Below are 24,716 nucleotides of genomic sequence, written 5' to 3'. Positions count from 1 at the left end.
ACAGCTAATGGGTATTTGCAATCCGACAGCTAATGGGTATAATTGTTAGTTCAGGAAGTGAACAGTTATGTCACCTAATTTACAGTTAATAGTCCATATATTTGATCAAAGCTTTAATACCACTAAAGACCTTGTTTAAATACATGAATTAGTTTACTGGCAACATGTTGTGACTAGTGCATGAAAACAAAGACTAATTTTAAAGCCACGTCATGATAACTTTGTCTAACATCTGGTAATTATGGCAATTTTCACATCAAAATTTTCACCTAAAATTTAAAAGCTTTCACCTCAAAGTGGTACCCTCATTGCTAGTAATTTTTTATGTAAAAATTAATTAAGAGAACTCTACCTCTTTTTTTACTTTTATCTTTAAAAATCATAATATATTATATATATTACATAGTCATACAGTAAATCATTATTATTATTTTAAATTAAAAATAATTTCATTGACTCCAACCACTAGTCTCTAAGCATCTACATCCACAGCCGGAAGGACACGTCACGTGATTTGAAAACCAATCCATCAGGTGATTGGTGTGGCCTCCATGACCACAACTCAAACATAAATTAGAAGAGCCTAAATTAAATGATCATTTAAAAGCAATGTCAACTTATAAGTAAGTACTAGGCTATACCTTTAACTGCCAGGTTACAGAGGGAACAAGTGATGGCAAAGAGATGACACTTCATGCAGTAAGGACCTTTGAGCAGTGCCCTGCATCCTCTACACTGTCCAGCAAGAGCTGAGAGAGAGAGAAATAAAAAAAGATATAAATAATATACAGCAGAGAGATGATAATTATTGTGAGTTAAGCGATATTGCATTAACAAAATAAAGAAATGAAGAGGCCTAGATGTCGTAAGCTTCACATTCATTACAATTATAACTCATTAAATTATTATACAATACATGCAGATCTATTGTCATCATTTTATTAAAAGGTTTACTTATTTCCTTATGTCTATAAGCTCCACAAGACTGGTACTTCATGACTTCCGACCGCTGAGTTAGGAGGCCCCACCTGTACAGGATGTTACTATAGCAACGCCTATACTCATCACATCTTAGGCTCATGACAGCATCAAGTATCCTATAGACAAATGATATCACGTTTATTTTTGTAGATAAGTTTTTGCCTGCAGTTATTTTGATGTTGTAGCATTTCTTCATCGTCGACTGTCTCAATTACTATTCCTTCCAAACCAACAGGATGCTCCTATAGGGAAACCACGCCCATTAATAAACCACACCTATGATTGCTATTACTTGTGTCTTCTTTGGAAGGGAAGGAGAAGATGATGAAGAAGATGAATGAGGAAAGCGTTCGTTAACATGAAGACATTGTAACTGACATATACAAGAGAGCATTGCTAGTGTTTGAACATCATGAATACTGCTGTAATAATCAAACCTAAGACACCAATAGACATAGGGCCAATCAATATTATTACTAACACTAGAATAATTTTCAAAAACTTTTTGAAGAAATTTAAATGTAACTTAAGAATCAAATTTTGACTGGAATAAACTCAAATTTATCATACATTTACATGTAGAAAATAAATGATTTTGATATAAGTACAAAAATGTAAGAAAAATTAACCAGCCATTTTTTGACAAAATATAATACAGAGATCAAATTTTTGAGTAACTTACACCTGTCACAAAATCTGTGACAAGCAAAAAACCCATTGCTTCCATTAGCACAAAATCTGTGACAATGCCATTTTTTGGAAAAAACATGGGCCTTAGGTATTTTTGCATTTTCTTATTTTCAGAATTTTGACGTTTTCTTAAAATTGCTGTAACTTGAAAAATTGAAGTCGGAATCACCTCAAACTTGCTACACAGCATAAAAACATCAATATGTATCAGAAAATGTAATAAAAATTTGGGGTAATTTTTTGTCCATTTTTTTAGAAAAAACCATGGGCTATAGCCTTGGGTATTTTTCAGAATTTTGACGTTTTCTTAAAATGGGCGTAACTTGGAAAATTGTAGTCGGAATCACCTCAAACTTGCTACACAGCATAAAAACATCAATATGTATCAGAAAATGTAATAAAAATTTGGGGTGATTTTTTAGCCATTTTTTGAAAAAACCATGGACTATAGCCTTGGGTAATTTTCAGATTTTTGACGTTTTCTTAAAATGGGTGTAACTTGGAAAATTGAAGTTGGAATTGTCTCAAACTTGCTACACAGTATAAGGACATCAATATGTATCAGAAAATGTAATAAAAATTTGGGGTAATTTTTTGTCCATTTTTTGGAAAAAACCATGGACTATAGCCTTGGATATTTTTCAGAATTTTGACGTTTTCTTGAAATGGGCGTAACTTGGAAAATTGAAGTCGGAATTGCTTCAAACTTGCTACACAGCATAAGGACATCAATATGTGTCAGAAAATGTAATAAAAATTTGGGGTAATTTTTTAGCCATTTTTTGGAAAAAACCATGGACTTATAGCCTTGGGTATTTTTCAGAATTTTGACGTCTTCTTAAAATGTCCGTAACTTGAAAAATTAAAGTTGGAATCAGCTCAAACTTTCTACACAGCATAAGTACATCAATATGTATCAGAAAATGTAATTTAAAAACTGGGGTGATTTTGGGCCCATTTTTTGGAAAAACCATGGGCTATAGTACAGGGGCTTTGAGCATAAGAATTCTCTCCCAGTCATGTTACAGTTGCTCATTAACATTAACTTTAAGATCTCACAGTGATTGAACAAGCTGACGTCCAAAAGGATGTATGGCCCATGGTCCCTCAGCCCCGGGTTCCAGAGGTGAGGTTTCATGTTTTGCAGTGTCGGCAGCAATAAGTGATACAGCAGTCCATGTGTTAACGAGGTCCTGTCGACCAACGGCAGCTGCTGCACATGCATTTAGTATACAAATATCTTCAATATTTTTACCAACCAAACTAAAAAATGAACACAAACTAGACATGAATTACTGCAATTTGTGATACTATGAGCAAGTTTAAGAGGTATTAAAATACTTTAAACTTATCATCCACAACACTACCTGTACCTGTATTCCTTAGCCAGTTTATAATCCACAGGTAGGAGGCTACTGACATCAGATATGATCACAGTCCCTGCTCCTCCTTTACTCGAGCTGGAGGAGGACAGTTTATCCTTTGATCCAGGAGAGACCCCTCCGGTTCCCATGCTCCCTGCGCTGGTTCCAAGGACCTGTAGGTTACTCCCACTGTTTGTCCTCTTTGAGAAAGAGGCGGAGGAATGGAGAGACGAGACACGTTGACGAGAGCCTTTCTTTGTCAAGGATTTGTAATGATGTAGGGAGTCGAATGACCTGTTCAAAAAATAAAGAAATGGACAGATAATTATACATCTGTTCATTTCTTTATTTTTTACGGTGTGTCCTTTATACAGTGTGTCCTTTATTATTATTATTATTATTATTATGATGTACAATGTAACTCACTTTGGTGTTTTTGTGTTAGGAGGTAACACGCTAGGAAAACTAAAATACACAATATAACCTAAAAGAGGACAGGAAACTTAAAAACATGCAAATAATCGTTTTTTAACAACTTTAAAATTCATATAAAATCAAATTTTGATTGGGACCAGCTCACATTTAAAACACAACATAAGAACATGTATATGTATCAGAAAAAAATTAAAATGGAAATTCATTTCTTTTCAATTTTGGCAAAATTTGGCCCGATACAGTACAGGGACAATTCCAGTAACAAACTGCCACTGCTGCATGAGCAGCTGTATAAAGGACTGAGAGAGTACTAACCGTTTGAACAGAACCTCGCTCCGCTGCTTCTAGGAAATGGAATCCTATCATCGTCCAGTTTACCAAATGACAAGTCAAAATCTGATTGGACGGAGGGAAGGGCATGAGGATCAGCAGCAGGTGGCTCTGGACGACACTAAAGGCAAAGAGAATGGGACGTGGTAAAGATGAAAGACTCTCATAACGCAATTATCTCTAACCAGTAATGTATCAAAGCTTTTGGCTAACTTCCTCAGACATTGCTCCAGACACGGTCTGTTCAACCTCACATTTGAATAAGCCGTTTCATTGACAGTCTATAACAACAACAACAATAACTTAACAAAAATAATAACAACAACAATAATAATAATAATAATAACAATAATAATGGATACTTAGGGAGTACTTATTAATAAGTCCATATATTACATGTGGATGACAATCGATACATTCAAATCTATTATCACAATTACATGTGCTTACTCCAATGAGCTCATTCTGACTGGAATAATCAATAGTGGTACTTGGATCTAGTCTGAAGGAAGGAGCTGCTCCATTAGGATAATGAGAGGGGAACGTGATGTCAAGACGAATGAGATGTCCTCCTTGTTCTATCTTAACGGTACAGCTGCGCTGAGTCGGATCAAGCTAAAGGAGACACAGATATAGAAATAAGTATATGAGACACTGCCAGTAATAATAACAACATAATTATCATTATTATATTATTTAACAATTTCAATATTTAAGTGTCTCATAACTGGTGCAACTTCACCATACTACAATGAGTGGGTGAGTGAGTGAGAACAATCATTAATCCAATTATGACGATGTCATCATATTTGGATTGATAACTGCTACCAGTTGAGCTGTGCGTGTCTGAGTAGGTGTATACACGTCCATAACAAGCCAGTGTGTGACAAGAGTGGGCGGTATGCATTACTGATGTGTGACCACTAGCAATTATAAATACATACACACTGTTGTATGTGAATCAATATAAATACATACACACTGGTGTGTGTGAATCATTATAACTACATACACACTGGTGTGTATGTCAATCGATATAAATACATACACACTGTTGTATGTGAATCAATATAAATACATACACACTGGTGTGTGTGAATCATTATAACTACATACACACTGGTGTATGTCAATCGATATAATTAGGTGTGCAAGTTTGTGGTCACTGCCGCCTTGCTGACGTGTGACAATACAAATTATCAATGTGTGCAATCTGTGACTCAATCGGTTTGATCATAGTTCTGTATTTTAATATTTACCCTCTCCATCTCCAAGTTGGGTATGTCGAGATTAACTTGTTCGAATTCTTGAGCCAAAGTCTGACTAACAAAACTACTAAATATGGACAAATCTGGAGTGCCTGGAGATCGGGAAAAAAGAATAATTAAAAATAAAAATAAATATTAACCAGGAGTAGCCGATCCGATCGAATTGAAGGTTTTGTTACTCATGGGGGTTCCTGGCAATACCACACTAGGTCCATCAATATCATCAGACCCCTCACCAAAAGTGCTGAAACTAGTTTCAGCTTCAACACCAACCAAAGAAGGGGGCTTTTTGACCGTGGGGGTCTTCTCAAGGCTTCCTTCGGCAGGAGATAAATCAAAATTAAGAGCTTGCTGCAAATGTTCAGAGAGGGACCAGACATGAAGGGATCGATCCTTTGAGAGTGAAAATAAACAGCAACCTAAGGGGAGGGGCACTCCGGCTAGTGGGAGTGGTCAAATACGCATTCACGTACCTCTCTCATTTTTAACCCACTGGATATCAATCACGGCATCAGTGTGACCATTGAATATGTGAGTGGGTGTGGCTATGTTCGTTCTACTCCAAATAAAGACTCGATTGTCACCAGAATGAACCGCAGGTACTAGTATCATACCTATACCTTCACCGTGTGGCTATTAATAGTAACAAAAATAAATACATATCTATTAATAGTAACAAAAGTATTCTAAATGACATTATCAATATCAACTATATTCATATGTACATGTACTTATGGTTGCATTAATCTGTTTTTCGTATCGTTACAACTTACGCAGTTTCTTGCCCTCCAAATAGGATGGTTCCCAGCCTTTATTGTGCTGTGAGGATCCCGTGGGGACTTGGTATCCCAGAACTTGACAGTAGCATCATGACTACAGGTGGTGAGGCTGTTCTCATTCGTATAGCTCCAATCAATATCGTGTATCTTGTTCATGTGAGCCGTTATACATGCTGAAACTGTGGAGGGTTTCTAAATAATAAATAATAAGATAATTATAACATAAATACAGCATATATTTAAAGTATTTCTCTCTCTCTCTATTTCTCTTACTTTCATGTCCCATATCCTGATGTCAGAATCATGAGCTGAGCCTATTATTGATCCATTCAACCTGTTCCATTGAACAAATGAGGCACCAGCTAAAGTATAAATAAATAAAGAAATAAATATTATTGTATATATAGTAAGCTCAAAGACTCACAGTTCAATCCTCCTAGAGTTTTAAAGGATACCTTGGGCCGTCTTGGTTCTCTAAAAGCCCAAATGATAACATGATAGTCACATGATGATCACATGATGATCACATAGTATTACCTGATGTCCCAGATATGAACAAATGATTCAACAGCACAGGTAGCAATGAGATTAGGGTCATCAGAAGACCAGCTTAAATCACTAATAAAGAATAAGAGGTTTATGGTCATGCATGAACTTATAGAGTTTGAGGAGATTAGGAGGAGACATTTAAATATAAAGACATCAACCTCAGAGGACGTGTGTGAGCTTTGACTGATACAAGAGGCTGTCTGCCTTCATGTGTATCCCATATATCAAGCTTCAAATGATTCTACAATACAAATAATAATAAAAATAATAAAATACATCATGTAGCATTATTTAATTCCTATGTCACTGTAGTGATGATGATAATGATTAACAACCTACGATATGTATATAGCATGACAAAGAGTAGGCAGAGATTATGGTAAACCGGAGTACAGAGTGCAGGTAAGTGGGCATTCATGCCAGATCATGCCACCAAATATACCATTACTAAAGGATTATATTACTAGTATTATGAGTGATAAGTCCCTTGAGGCCAAACAAGGTCTTTCAGAGACAGGCAGGTGTGTCAACAACCACTGTACTCATCATTTTATCAAAAAAGGAAACTGCAAACCATAGCCAGGCTGGCCTGTAGTGGGAGGGACAGGTTGATATCAGGCAAGAGTCCCTTTACTAAACCCAAAAGACTGCTGACTCAAAAACACTATAAAAAGTCCCCACAGGCCACCCACTGCATTAGAGGAAATGGGTACACGAGAGGATCAAAGTCATGTCAAATAATTCAATAATAGCCTATCTTAGACTAGTAACAGGTGACTGGATCATGAGAGAGAAATAACATAATTTTAAGCAATAGATGTACATATATGTACATGTACTAGCAAATACGCTGACAACATGATGTACATGCACTAACTTGCAGTGATAAGTTGATTACATGTAGAGGAGCCATTACTTGTTTTTGAGATGTATAATGGTTGTATTAACAGGATAATGGTACAAGTATAATCTTTTGTAGCATAATTACTGATATGAAAATATAAGCTCTTTCCCATAATAGTATTATAAAAATGTAACACTTTAATCTCTATTTCTGTTATAAAAATTACAGCTCTTGCTAACAAGAGATCTGTGTTAACAATATTTCTAAATGTACATTCGTACAACTTAACATATCTACAAGTACATGTACGTGTTTTATTATGTCAAGTACAATGTACTTACGGACGATGCTAGGTGCTGCTGTTTAGCAAAGTGAGGGTTCCAGCGAAGAGCCTTTATCTCGTACTTGTTATGAGTACCGAGTTTACGCTTTGCTTTTTCTCTTCCTTCCCCTGATCCAAGTTCAACGACACTTGATGAAGAGTCCAGGGATATGATGGACAACCACTTCTGACTAGACGTGTAATAAAAGGACACAATAAAAGAATTAATACACGCAAATATTAATAATACAATGTTCCTATTGATTCAAGTCTTATCTATGCACCTGATTATAGATCATACAAGTAAAGCAATATATGTATATATTCTTAATTTAATTTTTAAAATTCATTTGTGGTGACTTACACAGCTAAAACTGCCCAGTTTCCAGTACAATCAACATCAAAGGCATTGACCTGAATATAATATAATAACAAGAGTCTTTAATGTGTATATATTCACCTGCCACTCTGGAAAATTAAATATCACTTCTTCCTCCATTTTATTACTGAACCACGCCTAGATCTATTTGTAGATTTGAGCCACACCTCTTTTTGTGGCTATAAAAATGGAAGTTTGCTGGAGGTTTCTGTGCATAGCTACAGTTAGCAAACTTTTCTCTCTGCTAGCAGCGCAATGGCTAGCAGTTCTAAAAGTGCAGTGTTTTTAATCTTATTTTCTCTACTTGGAGGGATCTCGTATGTTGAGTCTCGCCGAGTTATCCGTGCAGCTCCAGGAGAGGAGACGACAGGAAACTACATTGTAGTGATGGAGAAGGAGACCAGTCACAGCACGTTTGAGCATATTGCTGATGAAGTGAGAAATGAATCAATGGATCACAAGATAGCAGAGAAAGTGGAAGGACCAGTTGCTAAGATTATAGCAGCAAAGATGACAGAGGAAGCTGCACACAGGGTGAGAAATAAATACTATTTTGTAAAATAGATCTAATTGTTCTTTCATTAACTACAGTTGAAGCATCAGTTAGGTGTTGAGTACATAGAGCAAGAAGCTTTTGCTACTATGTCAGCAGTGTCATGGGCTGTGGATCGTGTTGACCAAGTCAGTTCAGTATTGGACAATCAACCATACACTCCTTGTGAATGTGGCAATGGTGTTGATGTGTATGTCCTTGATACTGGTAAGATCATTATTTGAGTCCAATGCCTGAGATGCAAACTTAGCAATAAATACTTTATAACGAATCTATTCTTTGCAGGTATCCGCTATAATCATTGTGAATTTGGTGGAAGAGCATTGTATCCAGGTTATGATCCAGTTGACAACTACAATGGAGGAAATAGGCAAGGTGGAGATTGTCAGGGACATGGTACCCACGTAGCCAGTTTAGCAGTTGGTAATGTTTCTGGACTAGCTCGTTGTGCTACTGCTTATAGTGTACGTGTACTAGACTGCAATGGTAGAGGACCTTACAGTGTTATAATAGACGGACTCAACTATGTAGCCGGGAGGATTAGGAGCTCAAACAGAACAGGAGTCATTTCAATGTCTCTGGGTGGATCTTTCTCCTCTTCTCTTGATCAAGTAGTAACTAATGTGGTCAGTCAAGGAATACCTGTGGTTGCATCTGCTGGTAATGATCGTGGTAATGCCTGCTCCAAATCTCCTGCTAGTAATCCTGGGGCTATAACAGTTGCTGGTAGTGCAAGAGGAGACAATGTCTACTTTAACACTAATGCTGGATCTTGTGTGGATATTTTTGCTCCAGGAGCTTCAGTGACTGCTGCAAGTCATTCATGTTCTACTTGTTCGTGTCTTAGGACTCTGAGTGGTACATCAATGGCCGCTCCTCTTGTCTCTGGTGGTATAGCACTGCTACTGGAGAAGGAGCCTTCACTCTCTCCTGCTGCTATTTCTAACAGATTGAAACAAAATTGCATTAAAAATGCTATCAGCTACACTAATTTACCAGTTACTTATAGAAGCAACACAAACAACTGTTTGCTTCATGTCAACACTGATTGTAAGTGAATGTATCATAAAGTGATCTCTTATTATATTCTTTATTATTATTTATAGGCTCAGATGATAACAGTACATGTACCAAAACTCGTACATTTACCTTCACACAGATGACTATGTCTACAAGACTTGTAACAGAAACAAGAATATCTAATATAGTCACTACAGCAACTGTTACAGTTACCAGAAGCACTGACGTAACCAGGACACATACAGTAGCAGTTACTGAAAGAATAACACCTACTGTTACTACATGTCCAGGGCCAACTCCAACCTCAACTCCAGTAAGTGGGTTTGCTTCCTGTGCTGAAGTATCTGGACCATCTGGAAACTATGTCCTTCAAACTAAAGATGGTCCTACAACAGTTTACTGTGAGTTAGAGAAGGAGATAAAAGGTAACAGGGGATTCATGAGGATAGCAAATGTCAACATGTCTGATCCCAATACTGACTGTCCTGACAGTCTCTCATTAAGAACTGATGGAAACCTTAGGACATGTCAGCGTAAACAGAGTGGCAGTGGCTGTTCGTCTACTACCTTTAGTTCCTCAGGACTTGAGTACTCAAGAGTGTGTGGGCGTGTAAGAGGATACCAGTGGTCCTCGCCTAATGCTTTTTACTGGTTTCAGCGTAATAAGCATTTCAAAGTTGATGACCTTTACGTTGATGGAGTAGTACTGACTAATCAAGTGAATGAGGCTCGTTCCCATATATGGACATTTGCAGCTGCCGTTGATGAAGTTGGTCGTCAAGCTCAATACAGTTGTCAGTGCAGCAATAGTAGGACAAATATTGATTTTGAAACTCCATCATTTGTTGGTAATGATTATTTCTGTGAAACAGGATCACGGAATCGATTCCGTTATGGTGTACTCTACACATCAGATCCACTGTGGGACGGAAAGGGGTGTGGTGAAGTGAGCACCTGCTGTGATAAAGGAGAGTGGTTCTGTAAGGACGTTCCAAAGACCAGCTCTGATATTGAGCTACGACTGTGTGGTAATGAACAACGCTTCAATGAAGATACTCCTCTTGATCTGATAGAGCTTTATGTACAGTGATTTTGTTGTGCATCATAATGACTATAGTTTTCAAAATATACATACACTAGTTTAGGTTCTGTCCATGCAAGTGCTTTCTTTAACATCACATTATTATTATAATAATTTTTCTAATAAAGCACTACAGATTAATTAAATTTTATGGAGATTTTTGATTCATACTTCTGCCAACCACAAAGTCCGGCCAGCGCAGCGCACTAACAAACATCTGATCACAAAGGCCAAAAAAGCAAGCAGGATCTTTAGATCTACTCTTAACTTGTGCAAGGATGAGTTCCAGTTTCTGTGTCGCTTTTTTTCTTTTAATAGCAGTAAAGATTACCTTCGCTGATGCCGAGGCTGAGTCTCCCCGAATTATTCGTGCAGCTCCGGGAGAGAAGACGACAGGAAACTACATTGTAGTGATGGGGAAAGAGACCAGTCACAGCACGTTTGAGCATATTGCTGATGAAGTGAGAAGGGAGTCAATTGATCAAAAACTATCTGTGAAAGTGGAAGGACCATTTGCTAAAATACTTTCAGCAAAATTGACAAAAGATGCTGCACACAGGGTAAGAGATCATTACTGAGAGATCTATTAAAATTAATTTATTTATTATAAATAGATAGCCCTAATGCAAAATGAAGGTGTTTTTATAGAGGAAGAAACATATGCTTCTATTGATATGTCATGGGCTGTGGATCGTGTTGACCAAGTCAGTTCAGTATTGGACAATCAACCATACACTCCTTGTGAATGTGGCAATGGTGTTGATGTGTATGTCCTTGATACTGGTAAGAACGTGACTATGCAGTAACTAAGAGTTAATTTGTGTATAATAATAGGTATTCGCTATGATCATTGCGAGTTTGGAAGAACAAAGTATTCAGATTACGTGTTTGATGGGGGACGAGCCAAGTATTCAGGCTATGATCCAATTGATAATTACAACGACACCAATTTAGAAGGTAGAGATTGCCATGGACATGGTACCAATGTAGCCAGTTTAGCAGTTGGAAATGTTTCTGGACTAGCTTGTTGTGCTACTGCTTATAGTGTACGTGTACTAGACTGCAATGGCAGAGGACCTTACAGTGTTATAATAGACGGACTGAACTATGCAGCTATAAGAATTAAAGACTCCAACAGACCAGCTGTGATTGTAATGTCTCTGGGTGGATCTTTCTCCTCTTCTCTTAATCAAGTAATAACTAATGTGATCAATCAAGGAATACCTGTAGTTACATCTGCTGGTAATAATCGCGGCAATGCATGCTCTAGATCACCTGCTAGCAATCCTGGAGTTATAACAGTTGCTGCTACTACAATAGGAGATTTCATTAACTATAATACTAATGCTGGACCCTGTGTGGATATATTTGCTCCTGGAGCATATGTGACTGCTGCTAGTCATACTTGTTCTACTTGTTCGTGTACTAAAGCTGTAAGTGGTACATCAATGGCTGCTGCTCTTGTCACTGGTGCTGTTGCATTACTACTGGAGAAGGAGCCTTTATTCTTCCCTTCCAATATCTCAGATAAATTAAAGGAAAATTGCCTTAAAAATGCAATCAATTTTATATTTTTGGAAAATAGTTATAAAAGCACTACAAACAATTGCTTCCTTCACATTAAAAAATGTAAGTTGATGTTTTTATTTTATGCACACGACTATTATTTCTATTTTATAGGTGATGAATGTGGAATTAGCACAACTAGCATCATTACCATTACGCCAACTAGTACTTCTACTTGTTACATTGGCACTTTAACAAAAAATGCTACGTTAACAAAAACTACTACCATGACAAATATTACTACCTTAGTAAACACTGTTACCTCAACAGACACCACCACTGTGCTTGGTATTACTACCCCAGTACATAAAGTGACGTCAACACATCATGCTACTACGACATATCACACCACTTTAACAAGTCGCACTACTTTAACTCATAATGCTACTTCAATGCTGCTCACAACGTCAACATATAATGCTACTTCGACACATCACACTACTACAACACGTCATATTACTTCGATGAACCATACTATTACTGTAACACATGATGCAGTTATAATAAGGCCTACTACTTCAACAAGATATGCTACATCCATGCATCATACTACCGTCACACGTCATATTACTCCAATAGATGATACAACTTCTACACACCATACTACCACAACAGTTCATACTACTTTAATACCTCGTACCACTTCAACACATACTACTACTACTACACGTCATTCTACTTCAATACGACCTACAGCTACAACACTTTCTGTGCATGTAACATGTACTGATACCGTTTTTTCAACAACCACCCCAACACATACAGTTACAAAGTATACAACAGAGTTTAATACTGTTGTAGCTACCCACCCGATTTGTCAACAATGAGGCCAGGCTATGAGTCTTTTTGCTTGTAATTCATTTTGTTTGTATACCTTATTTTTTATATTTAGTCATGAGGTTTAAAAGGCACCCAGAGTCTTTTGATGTAATTTAATTTAAAATGATTTAACACATTAGATCATTGATACTATGGTGAGATCATGGTTAGATCACTAACCACTGATCTGCAGCCGGCTAGGCCTAGGCGCGCATACAGCTGCGCATAATTTTGTTGACAAAAGAAAATTTGATGCATTCATACCAGTAGTCAGTAGAGCCTGTACTTCAGTCTTTGAGAGGAATTCAACAGGATGAACTACAGCTTTTTTCTTGGACTTATAATTGCAGCAGTAGTCACTAATGTTGTGTCAAACCAAGTATATCGTGCAGGTCCAGGAGAGGAGACAACAGGAAACTACATAATAGCAATAAAGAAGGAAGAAAATCACTGCATGTTTGAGCATATTGCTGATAAAGTGAGAAAAGCTTCAACTGATCAAAGAATATCAGTGAAAGTGGAAGGGCCACTTGTTAAAATCATAGCAGCAAAAATGACAGAAGATGAAGCAAACAAAGTATTAAAGATTTATAATATTCATTAATTTATTATAAATTATTCTGAATTTTGATAGTTAGTCCATCAAAAGGGCATTGAATTTATAGAGGAAGAAACATATGCTTCTATTGATATGTCATGGGCTGTAGATCGTGTTGACCAAGTCAGTTCAGTATTGGACAATAAACCATACACTCCTTGTGAATGTGGCAATGGTGTTGATGTGTATGTCCTTGATACTGGTAAGAACGTGACTATGCAGTAACTAAGAGTTAATTTGTGTATAATAATAGGTATTCGCTATGATCATTGCGAGTTTGGAAGGACAAAGTATTCAGATTACGTGTTTGATGGGGGACGAGCCAAGTATTCAGGCTATGATCCAATTGATAATTACAATGACACCAATTTAGAAGGTAGAGATTGTCATGGACATGGTACCCATGTAGCCAGTTTAGCAGTTGGTAATGTTTCTGGACTAGCTCGTTGTGCTACTGCTTATAGTGTACGTGTACTAGACTGCAATGGTAGAGGACCTTACAGTGTTATAATAGACGGACTCAACTATGCAGCTATAAGAATTAAAGACTCTAACAGACCAGCTGTGATTGTAATGTCACTAGGTGGATCTTTCTCCTCTTCTCTTGATCAAGTGGTAACTAATGTGATCAATCAAGGAATACCTGTGGTTGCATCTGCTGGTAATAATCGCGGTAATGCATGCTCTAGATCACCTGCTAGCAATCCTGGGGCTATAACAGTCGGTAGCACTTTAATAGGAGATTTTATTAACTATAATACTAATGCTGGACCCTGTGTAGATATATTTGCTCCTGGTGCATATGTGACTGCTGCTAGTCATACTTGTTCTTCTTGTTCATGCACTAAAGTTGTAAGTGGTACATCAATGGCTGCTGCTCTTGTTTCTGGTGCTGTCGCATTACTACTGGAGAATGAGCCTTTTCTCTCTCCTGATAGTATCGCAGATGAATTGAAATATGACTGCCTTAAAAATGCTATCAATTTAATTTTCTTGGATCCTTCTTATAAAAGCAACACAAATAATTGCTTCCTTCACATTAAAAAATGTAAGTTCTTCATTCTTCTAAAGATAAATATGTATTATTATTATTATAGGCACTGATGTATGTGACATTACTCCAACTAGTACCAGCATCATGACACGTACTAGACCCTCAATATATGTCACTATTGCAGAACACACTACATTCTCAACTGCAATTACTACCATTGCAAAAAGTACCACCTTAACATGTGCTACTACTTCAACTGACACTGTCACTGTGACAGATGATGCTACCCTAATATGCAATTCAACTTCAACACATCATGCTACTAAAATACATAATTCTACTTCAACACACCATATTATGACAACCTATCATACTACTGCAACCCGTTATACCAGTTCAATATGTAATACTACCTCAACACATCACATAACTGCAACACATCATGATACTTTAATACACCCTTCTACTTCAATACAACACTCTACCTCAACAAAAGATATTACTGTAACACACACTTCTACTTTGACACGTCACTCTACGTCTACACATGATACTACATTACAGCATCCCTCCACTTCAACACATCACACTACTGCAACACATAGAGCTACATTAACACATACCTCTACTTCAACACATCACAAAACTTTAACACGTACCGCTACAATGATACATCCTTCTACTTCAACTGCATGGGTTGTTAAAACTATTGCAAAATATGCTCATGTGACATCTTGCTGTGTGGAAGCATCTCCTCCAGTAACCAAAACGGTTGTAATAACTAGGTATAGAGACATTACTGTGTGCCCTGGGGCTTTTCATTAAAAATTGTAATTCATTGTAACTATAGAAGCTTTTTATTATTAAAAAACACTCTTTTAAAAGAATAGATCCAAGATTAAGATGATAATTATCTTGCTGCAGCCACGCCCACATAGCGGCGCATATGCATTGATGCATGCAATAAAAAGACGGCCGGTTTGCTCTCAGACCTTCATTTTGATTCATAATATCAACTAGTAGAAATGAGGCTCTTGTACTGGTCTTGTTGTTCTCTCCTGCTTTTTATCTCACTCGTTGAGTCTCGTCGAGTCATCCGTGCAGCCCCAGGAGAAGAGACGACAGGAAACTACATTGTAGTGATGGAGAAGGAGACCAGTCACAGCACGTTTGAGCATATTGCTGATGAAGTGAGAAATGAATCAATGGATCACAAGATAGCAGAGAAAGTGGAAGGACCATTTGCTATGATTATAGCAGCAAAACTGACAGAAGAAGCTGCACACAGGGTAAGTTTACACAATGGTTGAAAGGTGTTAACAACAACTTGTATACACTAATTAATTATTATAGTTGAAGAATCAAGAAGGTGTTGCTTTTGTAGAGGAAGAGACATTTGCTCACGGCTCAGACGTATCATGGGCTGTGGATCGTATTGATCAAGTTAGTTCAGTCATTGATGGAGAACCATACACTCCTTGTCACTGTGGAAAGGGTGTGGACATATACGTGCTTGACTCAGGTAACTGATCTTAAAAACAAAGAAAATTAAATTTATTACTACAAAGCATTTGAAGATATTTAAACTTAGCATTACTAAGGCTAAACACCATATCACTCAATATCTGCAAAATAATATTAACGTAATTTGTATTGTTAAAATTATAGGTGTGAATTACGATCATTGTGAATTCGGGGGGAGAGCCAAGTACCCCGGCTACGACCCAGTCGATAACTACCTCAATACAAACAACCGGGGCAAAGACTGTCACGGACATGGTACCCACGTTGCTAGTTTAGCAGTTGGAAAGAACTACGGAGTTGCTCGCTGTGCAAACGTTTATAGTGTTCGAGTTCTAAGATGCGACAATGGAGCCCCTTGGAGTGTTGTCATTGATGGATTGAACTATGCAGCAAGAAAAATCACAGAAAAAAATCCCCGCCGTCCATCAATAATTTCTCTCTCTCTTGGAGGAGGCTACCAACAATCAGTTGATCAGCTTGTAACTTCAATAATCAGTCAGGGAATAACTGTTGTTGTTGCTGCTGGTAATGACCGCAGTAATGCTTGCTCTTCAACGCCTGCCAGCAACTCAGCTGCTATAACTGTAGCTGGTACTCGAAATGGTGATGACGTCTACTATAATACTAATGCTGGGCCTTGCATTGATATATTTGCTCCAGGTAGTTCGATAGAAGGAGCTTCTTATTCTTGTAACACCTGTCAGTGTTTAAAGACCTTTAGCGGTACATCAATGGCTACTCCAATGGTCTCGGGTGCTGCTGCACTATTGCTACAAGAGAACCCTAGTCTAAGTCCTGCTAGTATCGTCCAGAAACTAAAGCAAGATTGTCTCAAAAATGTAATTGATTTTAGCTATTTACCAAGCCAATATCGCTCCAACACTAACAATTGCTTACTTCATGTGAAATCATGTAAGTGGCTCAACTATGGCCTATAGGGTGGATGTTATTTTTCATTGTGTCCTTTTTAGGTAATAACACTTGTGATGGTAGCAGCACAGTGACATCAGCAACCACTTCAGTCAGTCTCTCTACCACAACTCTCGTATCAATAATACCCACCATAACCACAAGGACTATTGTCGTAACTCATACTCAAGTTCAGCCCATTACAGTCACAGAGACAACCTCACTGACTGTGACTATCACAGAGACTCCTCTAGTGCTTACTCCCACCAGTCGTGAGTTACACTTGTATGGCTTGTAATACATGCAGCATACACCATGACTACAAAAGGCCAATTTGATGGCCTTGCCACCATTATGATGTCAGATAGCTGCTTTACCCTTTTAAAGCCTCCCCATTAGTATTAATAATTCATTTGTATAGCTGTGATAACTGTAAGCTATAAGTACCTCCTCTTATGCTATACAGGTAATCATAAGCTATCTATATCACATTTATCACATTCATAGATGATGATTATATGTATCTAACCTAATAGCCTTTTTATCTTTACTTTGCATGCGTGCATATGGTAGTCAAAATAGTTTTAGAGCATCTTTAGCAGTATGATATAATGCTTGTTTGTTTTCTCTCCATACAGTCTGTTGTGAAACCTTGCGAAACTTTCAAGAGCTTCAAAAGAGCCTCATGTCAGATGTTAGTGCTATAGTACGGAACGGCTTGAATGACATCTCACTGATAGTTAGGGGAGAGAACTTGACTGAGCCAGAACCTTCAAAGTGCGAGAAGAATCCACTAGAAAGTATCATACCTACACCCATAAGCACACCACTGGCTTGTGAGGACTTGATGAACCACACATTACAATCAGGGCTCTATCACCTTTACATTAAGAATGAGAGCAAAGCAGTTTACTGTGAGTTGGAAAAGGAGATAAAAGGTGACAGAGGATTCATGAGGATAGCAAATGTCAACATGTCTGATCCCAATACTGACTGTCCTGATGGTCTCTCATTAAGAACTGATGGAAACCTTAGGACATGTCAAAGGGACGAGCAAGGGAAAGGTTGTTCATCGGCTCATTTCAACACATCAGGATTTGAGTACTCAAAAGTATGTGGACGTATAAGAGGATACCAATGGGCATCACCTAATGCTTTCTACTGGTATCAGCGTAATAAGCGTTTGACAATCAATGACCTTTACGTTGATGGAGCAGTACTGACTAATCAAGTGAATGAGAGTCGTTCTCATATATGGACATTTGCAGCTGCCATTGATGAGGTTGGTAGATCAGGTGCTGCCTTTGACTGTCAGTGTACCAATAGAGAGGTGATCATTGATTTTGAGACTCCGTCGTTTGTTGGAAACGATTATTTCTGTGAAACTGGCTCACGTAATTTCTTCGAGTACAACACCTTCTATACAGCAGATCCACTGTGGGATGGAAAGGGGTGTGGTGAAGTGAGCACCTGTTGTGATAAAGGAGAGTGGTTCTGTAAGGACGTTCCAAAGACCAGCTCTGATATTGAGCTACGACTGTGTGGCAATGAGGAACGCTTCAATGAAGATACTCCTCTTGATCTGATAGAACTGTATGTTAAATAATAAGATATTAATTATTTTAAAAATGCAATGATTTATGATTTTTATGTCATATTTTGATGTGTTTTTAGTTTTATGCTGCTGCTGCTTTAATTTAATGATTAGAAAATAAATTGAATTTCAAACCCACATAGAGGGTTGTTTTGTCTTCAAACACATTAATGAAAGGGAGGCAGTATAATACCAGCTGTAGTCAAAACAACATAGTAATTACTACATTACAAGTAGCACATCAACCTTGGTACTTTAATGTAAATTTATTTCAGAGCAAAATACACACAATAGCAACTCAAACCTGCTACACAGCATAAGGACATCATTATGTATCAGAAAATATAATAAAAATTTGTGGTGATTTTGGAGCCATTTTTTGGAAAAAACCATGGGCTATAGCCTTGGGTATTTTTCAGAATTTTGAGGTTTTCTTAAAATGGCCGTAACTTGAAAAATTGAAGTTGTAATCACCTCAAACTTGCTACACAGCATAAGGACATCAATATGTATCAGATAATGTAATAAAAATTTGGGGTGATTTTGGAGCCATTTTTTGGAAAAGACCATGGGCTATAGCCTTGGGTATTTTTCAGAATTTTGACGTTTTCTTAAAATGGCCGTAACTTGAAAAATTGAAGTTGGAATCACCTCAAACTTGCTACACAGCATAAGGACATCAATATGTATCAGATAATGTAATAAAAATTTGGGGTGATTTTGGAGCCATTTTTTGAAAAAGACCATGGGCTATAGCCTTGGGTATTTTTCAGAATTTTGACATTTTCTTAAAATGGCTGTAACTTGAAAAATTGAAGTTGGAATCACTTCAAACTTGCTACACAGCATAAGTACATCAATATGTATCAGAAAATGTGATAAAACTTTGGGGTGATTTCGAAGCCATTTTTTGGAAAAAACCATGGGCTATTATAGCCTTGGGTATTTTTCAGAATTTTGACGTTTTCTTAAAATGGCTGTAACTTTAAAAATTGAAGTTGGAATCACCTCAAACTTACTACACAGCATAAGGACATCAATATGTATCAGAAAATGTAATAAAAATTTGGGATGATTTTGGGGCCATTTTTTGAAAAAAACCATGGGCTATAGCCTTGGGTAATTTTCAGAATTTTGACGTTTTCTTAAAATGGCTGTAACTTGAAAAATTGAAGTCAGAATCAGCTCAAACTTTCTACACAGCATAAGTACATCAATAAGTATCAAAAAATGTAATAAAAATTTGGGGTGATTTCGGAGCCATTTTTGGGGAAAAACCATGGGCTATAGCCTTGGGTATTTTTCAGAATTTTGGCATTTTTAAAAAATGGCCGTAGCTTGAAAAATTAAAGTCTGAATAGCCTCAAACTTGCTACACAGCATAAGGACATCAATATGTATCAAAAAATGTAATAAAAAAATTTGGGTAATTTTTGAGCTATTTTTTGGTAAAAAACTATTGACTATTATTATGGTACAGGACACAGGGTATTTTCAAAAATTGGCACAATTGGTTTAAAAAGTGCTTATAGCTCAAAGTCAGAATGAGTTTATGTAGCACAGCATGAGGGCATAATAAAAGTTGATATCTGAGCTGAGAAGGAATCTATTTATAGGCTCAAGTCTTAACTTTCATACCAGTAATTTACAGGAAGCCACATAAGAGCTTGTTCTTTTAGCATCACAAGTCCTCATGATATCATGATGATGATTTCATGTCTCGTTATATTAGCCAGTCATTCATGATAATTAGCTCTGAATTACTACACTTTATTAAAGGACTAGACACCTGTATACTAGACAGTGACATCACAGACATGATCTGTATACTACTATGGCTCAAAGCAATATGAGATTGTGTTATTACAGACAGAGTGACTACATATTTTGAACAATGCTGATTTAATTAGGGCTACTCATGGTTATATAACGCACCACTGGTGACACAAATTAGTGACTGGAGGTTGAGTAAGAAACTTGAGTCAAATCAAGGAAAGAAAGAGGAAAAGAAAATGAATCTTGGATGGTCTTTGGTTCTCTTGTTCTTACAGTTTCTGAGCATTGCTGAGCCTGCCAAGGTTATTCGAGCAGCCCCAGAAGATACCACAACAGGAAATTACATAATAGCATTGAGTGAGGGAACTAGTCAGGAGAGGTTCCGTGAGATAGAGGAAGGAGTGAAAAACAGTGGATCAGTAATTTACACCAAAGTCAATGGAGAATATGCAAAAATAATTTCAGCCAATTTATCAGAGCAGACACTTGAAAAGGTAAAATAAAAAGAATAAATTAGCCATCATTATTATTATCATTGATCTGCAAGTTAAATAATTCATATAAATTCTTCTTCCATTTCACACATAGTTCAGTGAGTTTGAAGACATTGAATTCATAGAAGAAGAGACTTATGCAACCGCAAGTAGTGAAGTATCGTGGGCACTGGATAGAATCAACCAACAGAATAATAATAAACTGGACGGCTACACAAACTACAATGGTGATGGGCAGGGTGTTGCTATATACATTCTTGACTCAGGTAAAGCAGTTAAATGTAATGTGTTGACTAATATGGATACATAAGTGGCTAAAATAGCTATCATGCTACAGTAAAATTTAATTTTGCCTGCACACACACACACACATACACACTTATACACATCTGCAGGAATAAATTACGAGCATTGTGAGTTTGGGGGAAGGGCCATGTTCTCTGGATATGACCCAGTGGATAAGATAATGGGAACAAACTATAAAGGAAGAGACTGCAGTGGGCATGGTACTCATACAGCCAGCATTGCAGCAGGTGCTAGTAGTGGAGTAGCAAGCAAAGCAAAGGTGTACAGTGTTCGTGTGCTTGACTGCGATAATCGTATCCCATGGAGTGCAGTGATTGATGGATTGAATCACGTAGGAGAAAAAATAACAGAAGCAAAAGCAGGGAAGAATCCTTCAGTGATATTGCTGCCATTATCAGGACCTGTATCACTAGGCATGGACCACACATTAGAGAAACTACTGAACCAAAACATTCCAATAGTAGCAGCAGGAGGAAACGACGGAGGGGATGCATGCAGTAAATCCCCTGCCAGTACACCAGGAGTGATTACAGTGTCTGCCAGCAGCAATGGTGATGAGGCCTCCTCTACTACTAATGCTGGTCCCTGTATCGATCTCTTTGCACCTGGAGTGTCTGTAGTGGGAGCTAATCACTCTTGCACTGGGTGTGAGTGCAAATCAATACGCAGTGGGACATCAGTGTCTTCTGGACTTGTGGCAGGCGTTGTCTCGTTGTATTTGCAGGAGAGCCCACGCCTAACGCCTTCTGAGGTTAGAGACAAACTGCTCAACAGCTGTACAAGGAACACGCTGCACTTTGAATCCCTCCCTCAACACCTGAGTGGATTAACAAACAACTGCCTCCTCTACATTAACACAACTATTAAAAGTATGTGACACCTCTTTATTTGATTTGAGTCAACAGCTCATCAATTGTGTAATTTACAGCTGTCGTGTTTACAAATATATAGTAACAATGCATTGCTAGCATAGCATTAGCATAACAAAAGGAATTAGTGTGCCTCGGTAAATAGTAGCCTCCCACTTTTAATACATTAAATAGCTTTTAATTCATGCTCCATAGAGTTGGTATGACGATAGCTGATAGCTTTGTTTATTTAATACAAATTGTTCGTTTATTTAAGTACACTATCATTAAGATTTGAATTTCTAAGATACTTAAAAGATATTATGAACCCTACTTAGTGTTGCTACTGCGATACTAATAAGTAGTAAAAAGTGCATTAGAAAACATTTTATTTTATAAAGCAACCAAAGATTTACAAGTCAACATTCAGTCAGTGACACTACGTGTTGCCTAGTTACCAGTATATACCTAATTAAATATTAGCACTACAAAATTAATTTGCTTAATTCCAACCTTCTCTTTTATCTGACAGTGGGAGACAATCTGGCTCTTGATCCTACGAATGTTGTTACTACAAAAACAGTGACAGTGTCGATACAGGCTTCTCCTACTCCGGAAACAGGTAAGACAGTAGGTGTTACATGATCAGAGGCTATTCAATGATAATTTGATTTCATTGTATAGTGTGTTGCCAGATGGTCAAGAATTTTGAAAGTTTTGAGCTCAGCCTTGGTAACATTGTGGAGAGAGAAATGTACAAAGCCACACAGATGCTTCAAAGCAACATTACATCATTGTTTACGTTGAATTCAACACAGTCGGCTGTAGCACCTTCAGACAAACCTGATGATAATAATGTGGCGGTGAGGAAATCACTCAGACAGAAAACATATGTTCACGGTACAGCAGTGAAGTCATGCAAAGACCTCAGCCATTATGGACCTTTGGACTCAGACTATTATCCAATTATCATGCAAACAGGAGATGAGGCAATGGTCTACTGTGAGTTGGATAAAGAGATAATGGGGCAAAGGGGATTCATGAGGATAGCAAATGTCAACATGTCTGATCCCAATACTGACTGTCCTGATGGTCTCTTATTAAGAACTGATGGAAACCTTAGGACATGTCAGCGTAGTCAACATGAATCAGGTTGCTCAACGACATACTTCAGTTCCTCAGGAGTTGAGTACTCAAGAGTGTGTGGGCGTATAAAAGGATACCAGTGGGCATCACCTAATGCTTTCTACTTCTCATACCAGAACAAGATGAAGATACTTCCAATGATTGACGAAGCTTTTGTGGATGGAGTCATTTTAACATACAAAGAGGGAGAGAGTCGTAAGCATATTTGGACGTTTGCAGCTGCAACAGATGAGATTGACCGCTCTCAGTCTTATGCCTGCCCTTGCACTAACACTTACAGCAGAGCTTCATCCGCCATCCCAGCTTTTGTTGGAAACGATTATTTCTGTGAAACTGGTTCACGTAGTACATTTGAATACAATACACTCTACACTGAAGACCCACTGTGGGATGGAAAGGGGTGTGGTGAAGTGAGCACCTGCTGTGATAAAGGAGAGTGGTTCTGTAAGGACGTTCCAAAGACCAGCTCTGATATTGAGCTACGACTGTGTGGCAATGAGCCAAGAGAGAATGAAGATACTCCAATTGAACTGATTGAATTATTTGTTCAATAACTGTCATCCATGTGACACAAACATAGTCTTGTGATAAATATCTTTTGCTAATAATCATTTTTGATACTAAAAATCATTTTGACATTAAAATTCCCTTTTCAATATTAATAAGGTACTTTTCTGTTAATATTATTAATGACTTTAAATATATTTTAGTGGATTGACCTTTTAGTATCAATAAAAGCCATGATAAAGGAACACCCTTGACCATATAAAGAAATGTTAAAAAACATGAACGACTTCTTATTGCATTTTTGGAATATCATAAAGAAAAAGTTTTGTAAAAATACAAAGCCACATCGTGTTGTGTGGGTGGCGATTTCTCTCCTATAAAAGAGTGCTTCAAAAAATCTAAAAACCATCAAAAGATTATCCAATAATCTTTTATAATAAAGTTGCAATCTTGCAGGCAATGAATTGTAAAGAAAACAAGATGCTGGTCGTCTTTTCTCTCTTAGTTCTTAGTACTTTTGCAGTTGAAGCACGTCGTGTCATTCGAGCTGCTAGTGGTAGCAATACCACTGGAAACTACATCATAGTAGTGACTGATGGAGTCAATCACAGCAGGTTCATGGAGATTGTGGACCAAGTGAAAAATGAAACACTCGACTCTAAAATATACGAACAAGTTGAAGGACCTTTTATCAACATAATCTCTGCCAGAATCACTGAAGATGCTGCACATAGGGTAAGCAATAATCATTACAAATTACAATTGATGTCATAATTTATTTTTTGTAGTTCAAAGGTTTAGATGATATAGAATTTGTAGAAGAGGAGATATATACAAAAGCAAGCATATCCTGGGCAATAGATCGTATCGATCAGACAGGACCTACCCTCGACAATAGATACGTACCAGAAGGAAACGGTGAAGGGGTTGATGTGTATGTATTAGACACTGGCATTCTTTACACTCATACTGACTTTGGGGGTAGAGCCAAGTATCCTGGTTTTGACCCAGTAGATAGTGTCTATGGTACAGATTTGAAA

At 37.5% G+C, this 24,716-nt stretch overlaps 5 protein-coding genes across 8 annotated transcripts in view; 4 read left to right on the top strand and 1 right to left on the bottom strand.

The window, feature by feature from the left end:
* Positions 1-326: 326 nt before the first annotated feature.
* Positions 327-8,108, bottom strand: LOC100639097 (WD repeat-containing protein 59-like). Its single transcript, XM_019993813.1, has 22 exons — positions 8,023-8,108; positions 7,927-7,976; positions 7,582-7,753; positions 6,555-6,637; positions 6,385-6,465; positions 6,272-6,321; positions 6,121-6,209; positions 5,842-6,039; positions 5,542-5,701; positions 5,209-5,487; positions 5,060-5,160; positions 4,251-4,415; positions 3,986-4,081; positions 3,786-3,921; positions 3,462-3,519; positions 3,045-3,329; positions 2,731-2,934; positions 1,274-1,418; positions 1,144-1,223; positions 955-1,097; positions 642-749; positions 327-583 (listed from the first exon to the last, which is right to left on the bottom strand). The coding sequence occupies exons 1-22, from the start codon at positions 8,059-8,061 to the stop codon at positions 450-452; spliced, it is 2,856 nt and encodes a 951-aa protein (XP_019849372.1). The 5' UTR covers positions 8,062-8,108; the 3' UTR covers positions 327-449.
* Positions 8,109-8,131: 23 nt separating this feature from the next.
* On the top strand, positions 8,132-18,762 carry LOC100633843 (subtilisin-like serine protease pepC). Of its 4 annotated transcripts, XR_002184267.1 has the most exons (6): positions 13,219-13,557; positions 13,615-13,780; positions 13,832-14,626; positions 14,676-15,861; positions 15,926-16,094; positions 16,241-16,495. XR_002184267.1 is itself a non-coding variant. In XM_019993819.1 (5 exons), the coding sequence occupies exons 1-5, from the start codon at positions 8,197-8,199 to the stop codon at positions 18,609-18,611; spliced, it is 2,220 nt and encodes a 739-aa protein (XP_019849378.1). In that variant the 5' UTR covers positions 8,132-8,196; the 3' UTR covers positions 18,612-18,762. The 4 variants fall into 4 exon arrangements, 3 of the variants coding, with proteins under 3 accessions (XP_019849378.1, XP_019849379.1, XP_019849377.1); XM_019993819.1 differs by lacking the exons at positions 13,219-13,557; positions 13,615-13,780; positions 13,832-14,626; ... (1 more) ...; positions 15,926-16,094; positions 16,241-16,495 and adding exons at positions 8,132-8,475; positions 8,533-8,701; positions 8,780-9,544; positions 9,601-9,939; positions 17,944-18,762; XM_019993820.1 differs by lacking the exons at positions 13,219-13,557; positions 13,615-13,780; positions 13,832-14,626; ... (1 more) ...; positions 15,926-16,094; positions 16,241-16,495 and adding exons at positions 8,132-8,475; positions 8,533-8,701; positions 8,780-9,544; positions 9,601-10,039; positions 18,044-18,762.
* Positions 10,785-13,092, top strand: LOC100638844 (alkaline serine exoprotease A-like). Its single transcript, XM_019993825.1, has 4 exons — positions 10,785-11,155; positions 11,210-11,378; positions 11,430-12,224; positions 12,276-13,092. The coding sequence occupies exons 1-4, from the start codon at positions 10,874-10,876 to the stop codon at positions 12,986-12,988; spliced, it is 1,959 nt and encodes a 652-aa protein (XP_019849384.1). The 5' UTR covers positions 10,785-10,873; the 3' UTR covers positions 12,989-13,092.
* Positions 18,763-20,514: 1,752 nt separating the features above from the next.
* LOC109580538 (proprotein convertase subtilisin/kexin type 9-like) lies at positions 20,515-23,813 on the top strand. The gene is made up of 5 exons (XM_019993826.1): positions 20,515-20,869; positions 20,964-21,135; positions 21,265-22,044; positions 22,556-22,645; positions 22,708-23,813. The coding sequence occupies exons 1-5, from the start codon at positions 20,612-20,614 to the stop codon at positions 23,721-23,723; spliced, it is 2,316 nt and encodes a 771-aa protein (XP_019849385.1). The 5' UTR covers positions 20,515-20,611; the 3' UTR covers positions 23,724-23,813.
* Positions 23,814-24,156: 343 nt separating this feature from the next.
* The window catches only part of LOC109580527 (aqualysin-1-like), a 2,363-nt gene continuing 1,803 nt past the window's right edge, over positions 24,157-24,716 (top strand). The window contains exons 1-2 of the mRNA XM_019993800.1: positions 24,157-24,411; positions 24,465-24,686. Coding sequence (XP_019849359.1) covers positions 24,157-24,411; positions 24,465-24,686 — 477 coding nt within the window. The remainder of the gene's footprint in view (positions 24,412-24,464; positions 24,687-24,716) is intronic.

Source organism: Amphimedon queenslandica, unplaced genomic scaffold, assembly GCF_000090795.2.
Source record: "Amphimedon queenslandica unplaced genomic scaffold, v1.1 AMPQUscaffold_13487, whole genome shotgun sequence".
NCBI lineage: Eukaryota > Metazoa > Porifera > Demospongiae > Haplosclerida > Niphatidae > Amphimedon > Amphimedon queenslandica.
The sequence above is the reverse complement of the archived record's forward strand: the minus strand, read 5'-3'. Positions and strand labels throughout refer to the sequence as shown.

What these genes read in the sequence shown, in the direction of transcription:
- LOC100639097 (XM_019993813.1), bottom strand. Translation starts at nt 8,061, where the DNA reads ATGGAGGAAGAAGTGATATTTAATTTTCCAGAGTGGCAG. An exon ending in AACTCTAGGAGGATTGAACT is followed by an intron (nt 6,210 to 6,271) that starts GTGAGTCTTTGA and finishes TTTATACTTTAG; the next exon opens with CTGGTGCCTCATTTGTTCAA. An exon ending in GTCAGAATGAGCTCATTGGA is followed by an intron (nt 4,082 to 4,250) that starts GTAAGCACATGT and finishes TTGTTGTTATAG; the next exon opens with ACTGTCAATGAAACGGCTTA.
- LOC100633843 (XM_019993818.1), top strand. Translation starts at nt 8,197, where the DNA reads ATGGCTAGCAGTTCTAAAAGTGCAGTGTTTTTAATCTTATTTTCTCTA. An exon ending in CATATACGTGCTTGACTCAG is followed by an intron (nt 16,095 to 16,240) that starts GTAACTGATCTT and finishes TTAAAATTATAG; the next exon opens with GTGTGAATTACGATCATTGT. An exon ending in CTTACTTCATGTGAAATCAT is followed by an intron (nt 17,009 to 17,067) that starts GTAAGTGGCTCA and finishes TGTCCTTTTTAG; the next exon opens with GTAATAACACTTGTGATGGT.
- LOC100638844 (XM_019993825.1), top strand. Translation starts at nt 10,874, where the DNA reads ATGAGTTCCAGTTTCTGTGTCGCTTTTTTTCTTTTAATAGCAGTAAAG. An exon ending in CAAAAGATGCTGCACACAGG is followed by an intron (nt 11,156 to 11,209) that starts GTAAGAGATCAT and finishes TATTATAAATAG; the next exon opens with ATAGCCCTAATGCAAAATGA. An exon ending in CTTCCTTCACATTAAAAAAT is followed by an intron (nt 12,225 to 12,275) that starts GTAAGTTGATGT and finishes TCTATTTTATAG; the next exon opens with GTGATGAATGTGGAATTAGC.
- LOC109580538 (XM_019993826.1), top strand. Translation starts at nt 20,612, where the DNA reads ATGAATCTTGGATGGTCTTTGGTTCTCTTGTTCTTACAGTTTCTGAGC. An exon ending in CAGAGCAGACACTTGAAAAG is followed by an intron (nt 20,870 to 20,963) that starts GTAAAATAAAAA and finishes TTTCACACATAG; the next exon opens with TTCAGTGAGTTTGAAGACAT. An exon ending in TTCTCCTACTCCGGAAACAG is followed by an intron (nt 22,646 to 22,707) that starts GTAAGACAGTAG and finishes TTCATTGTATAG; the next exon opens with TGTGTTGCCAGATGGTCAAG.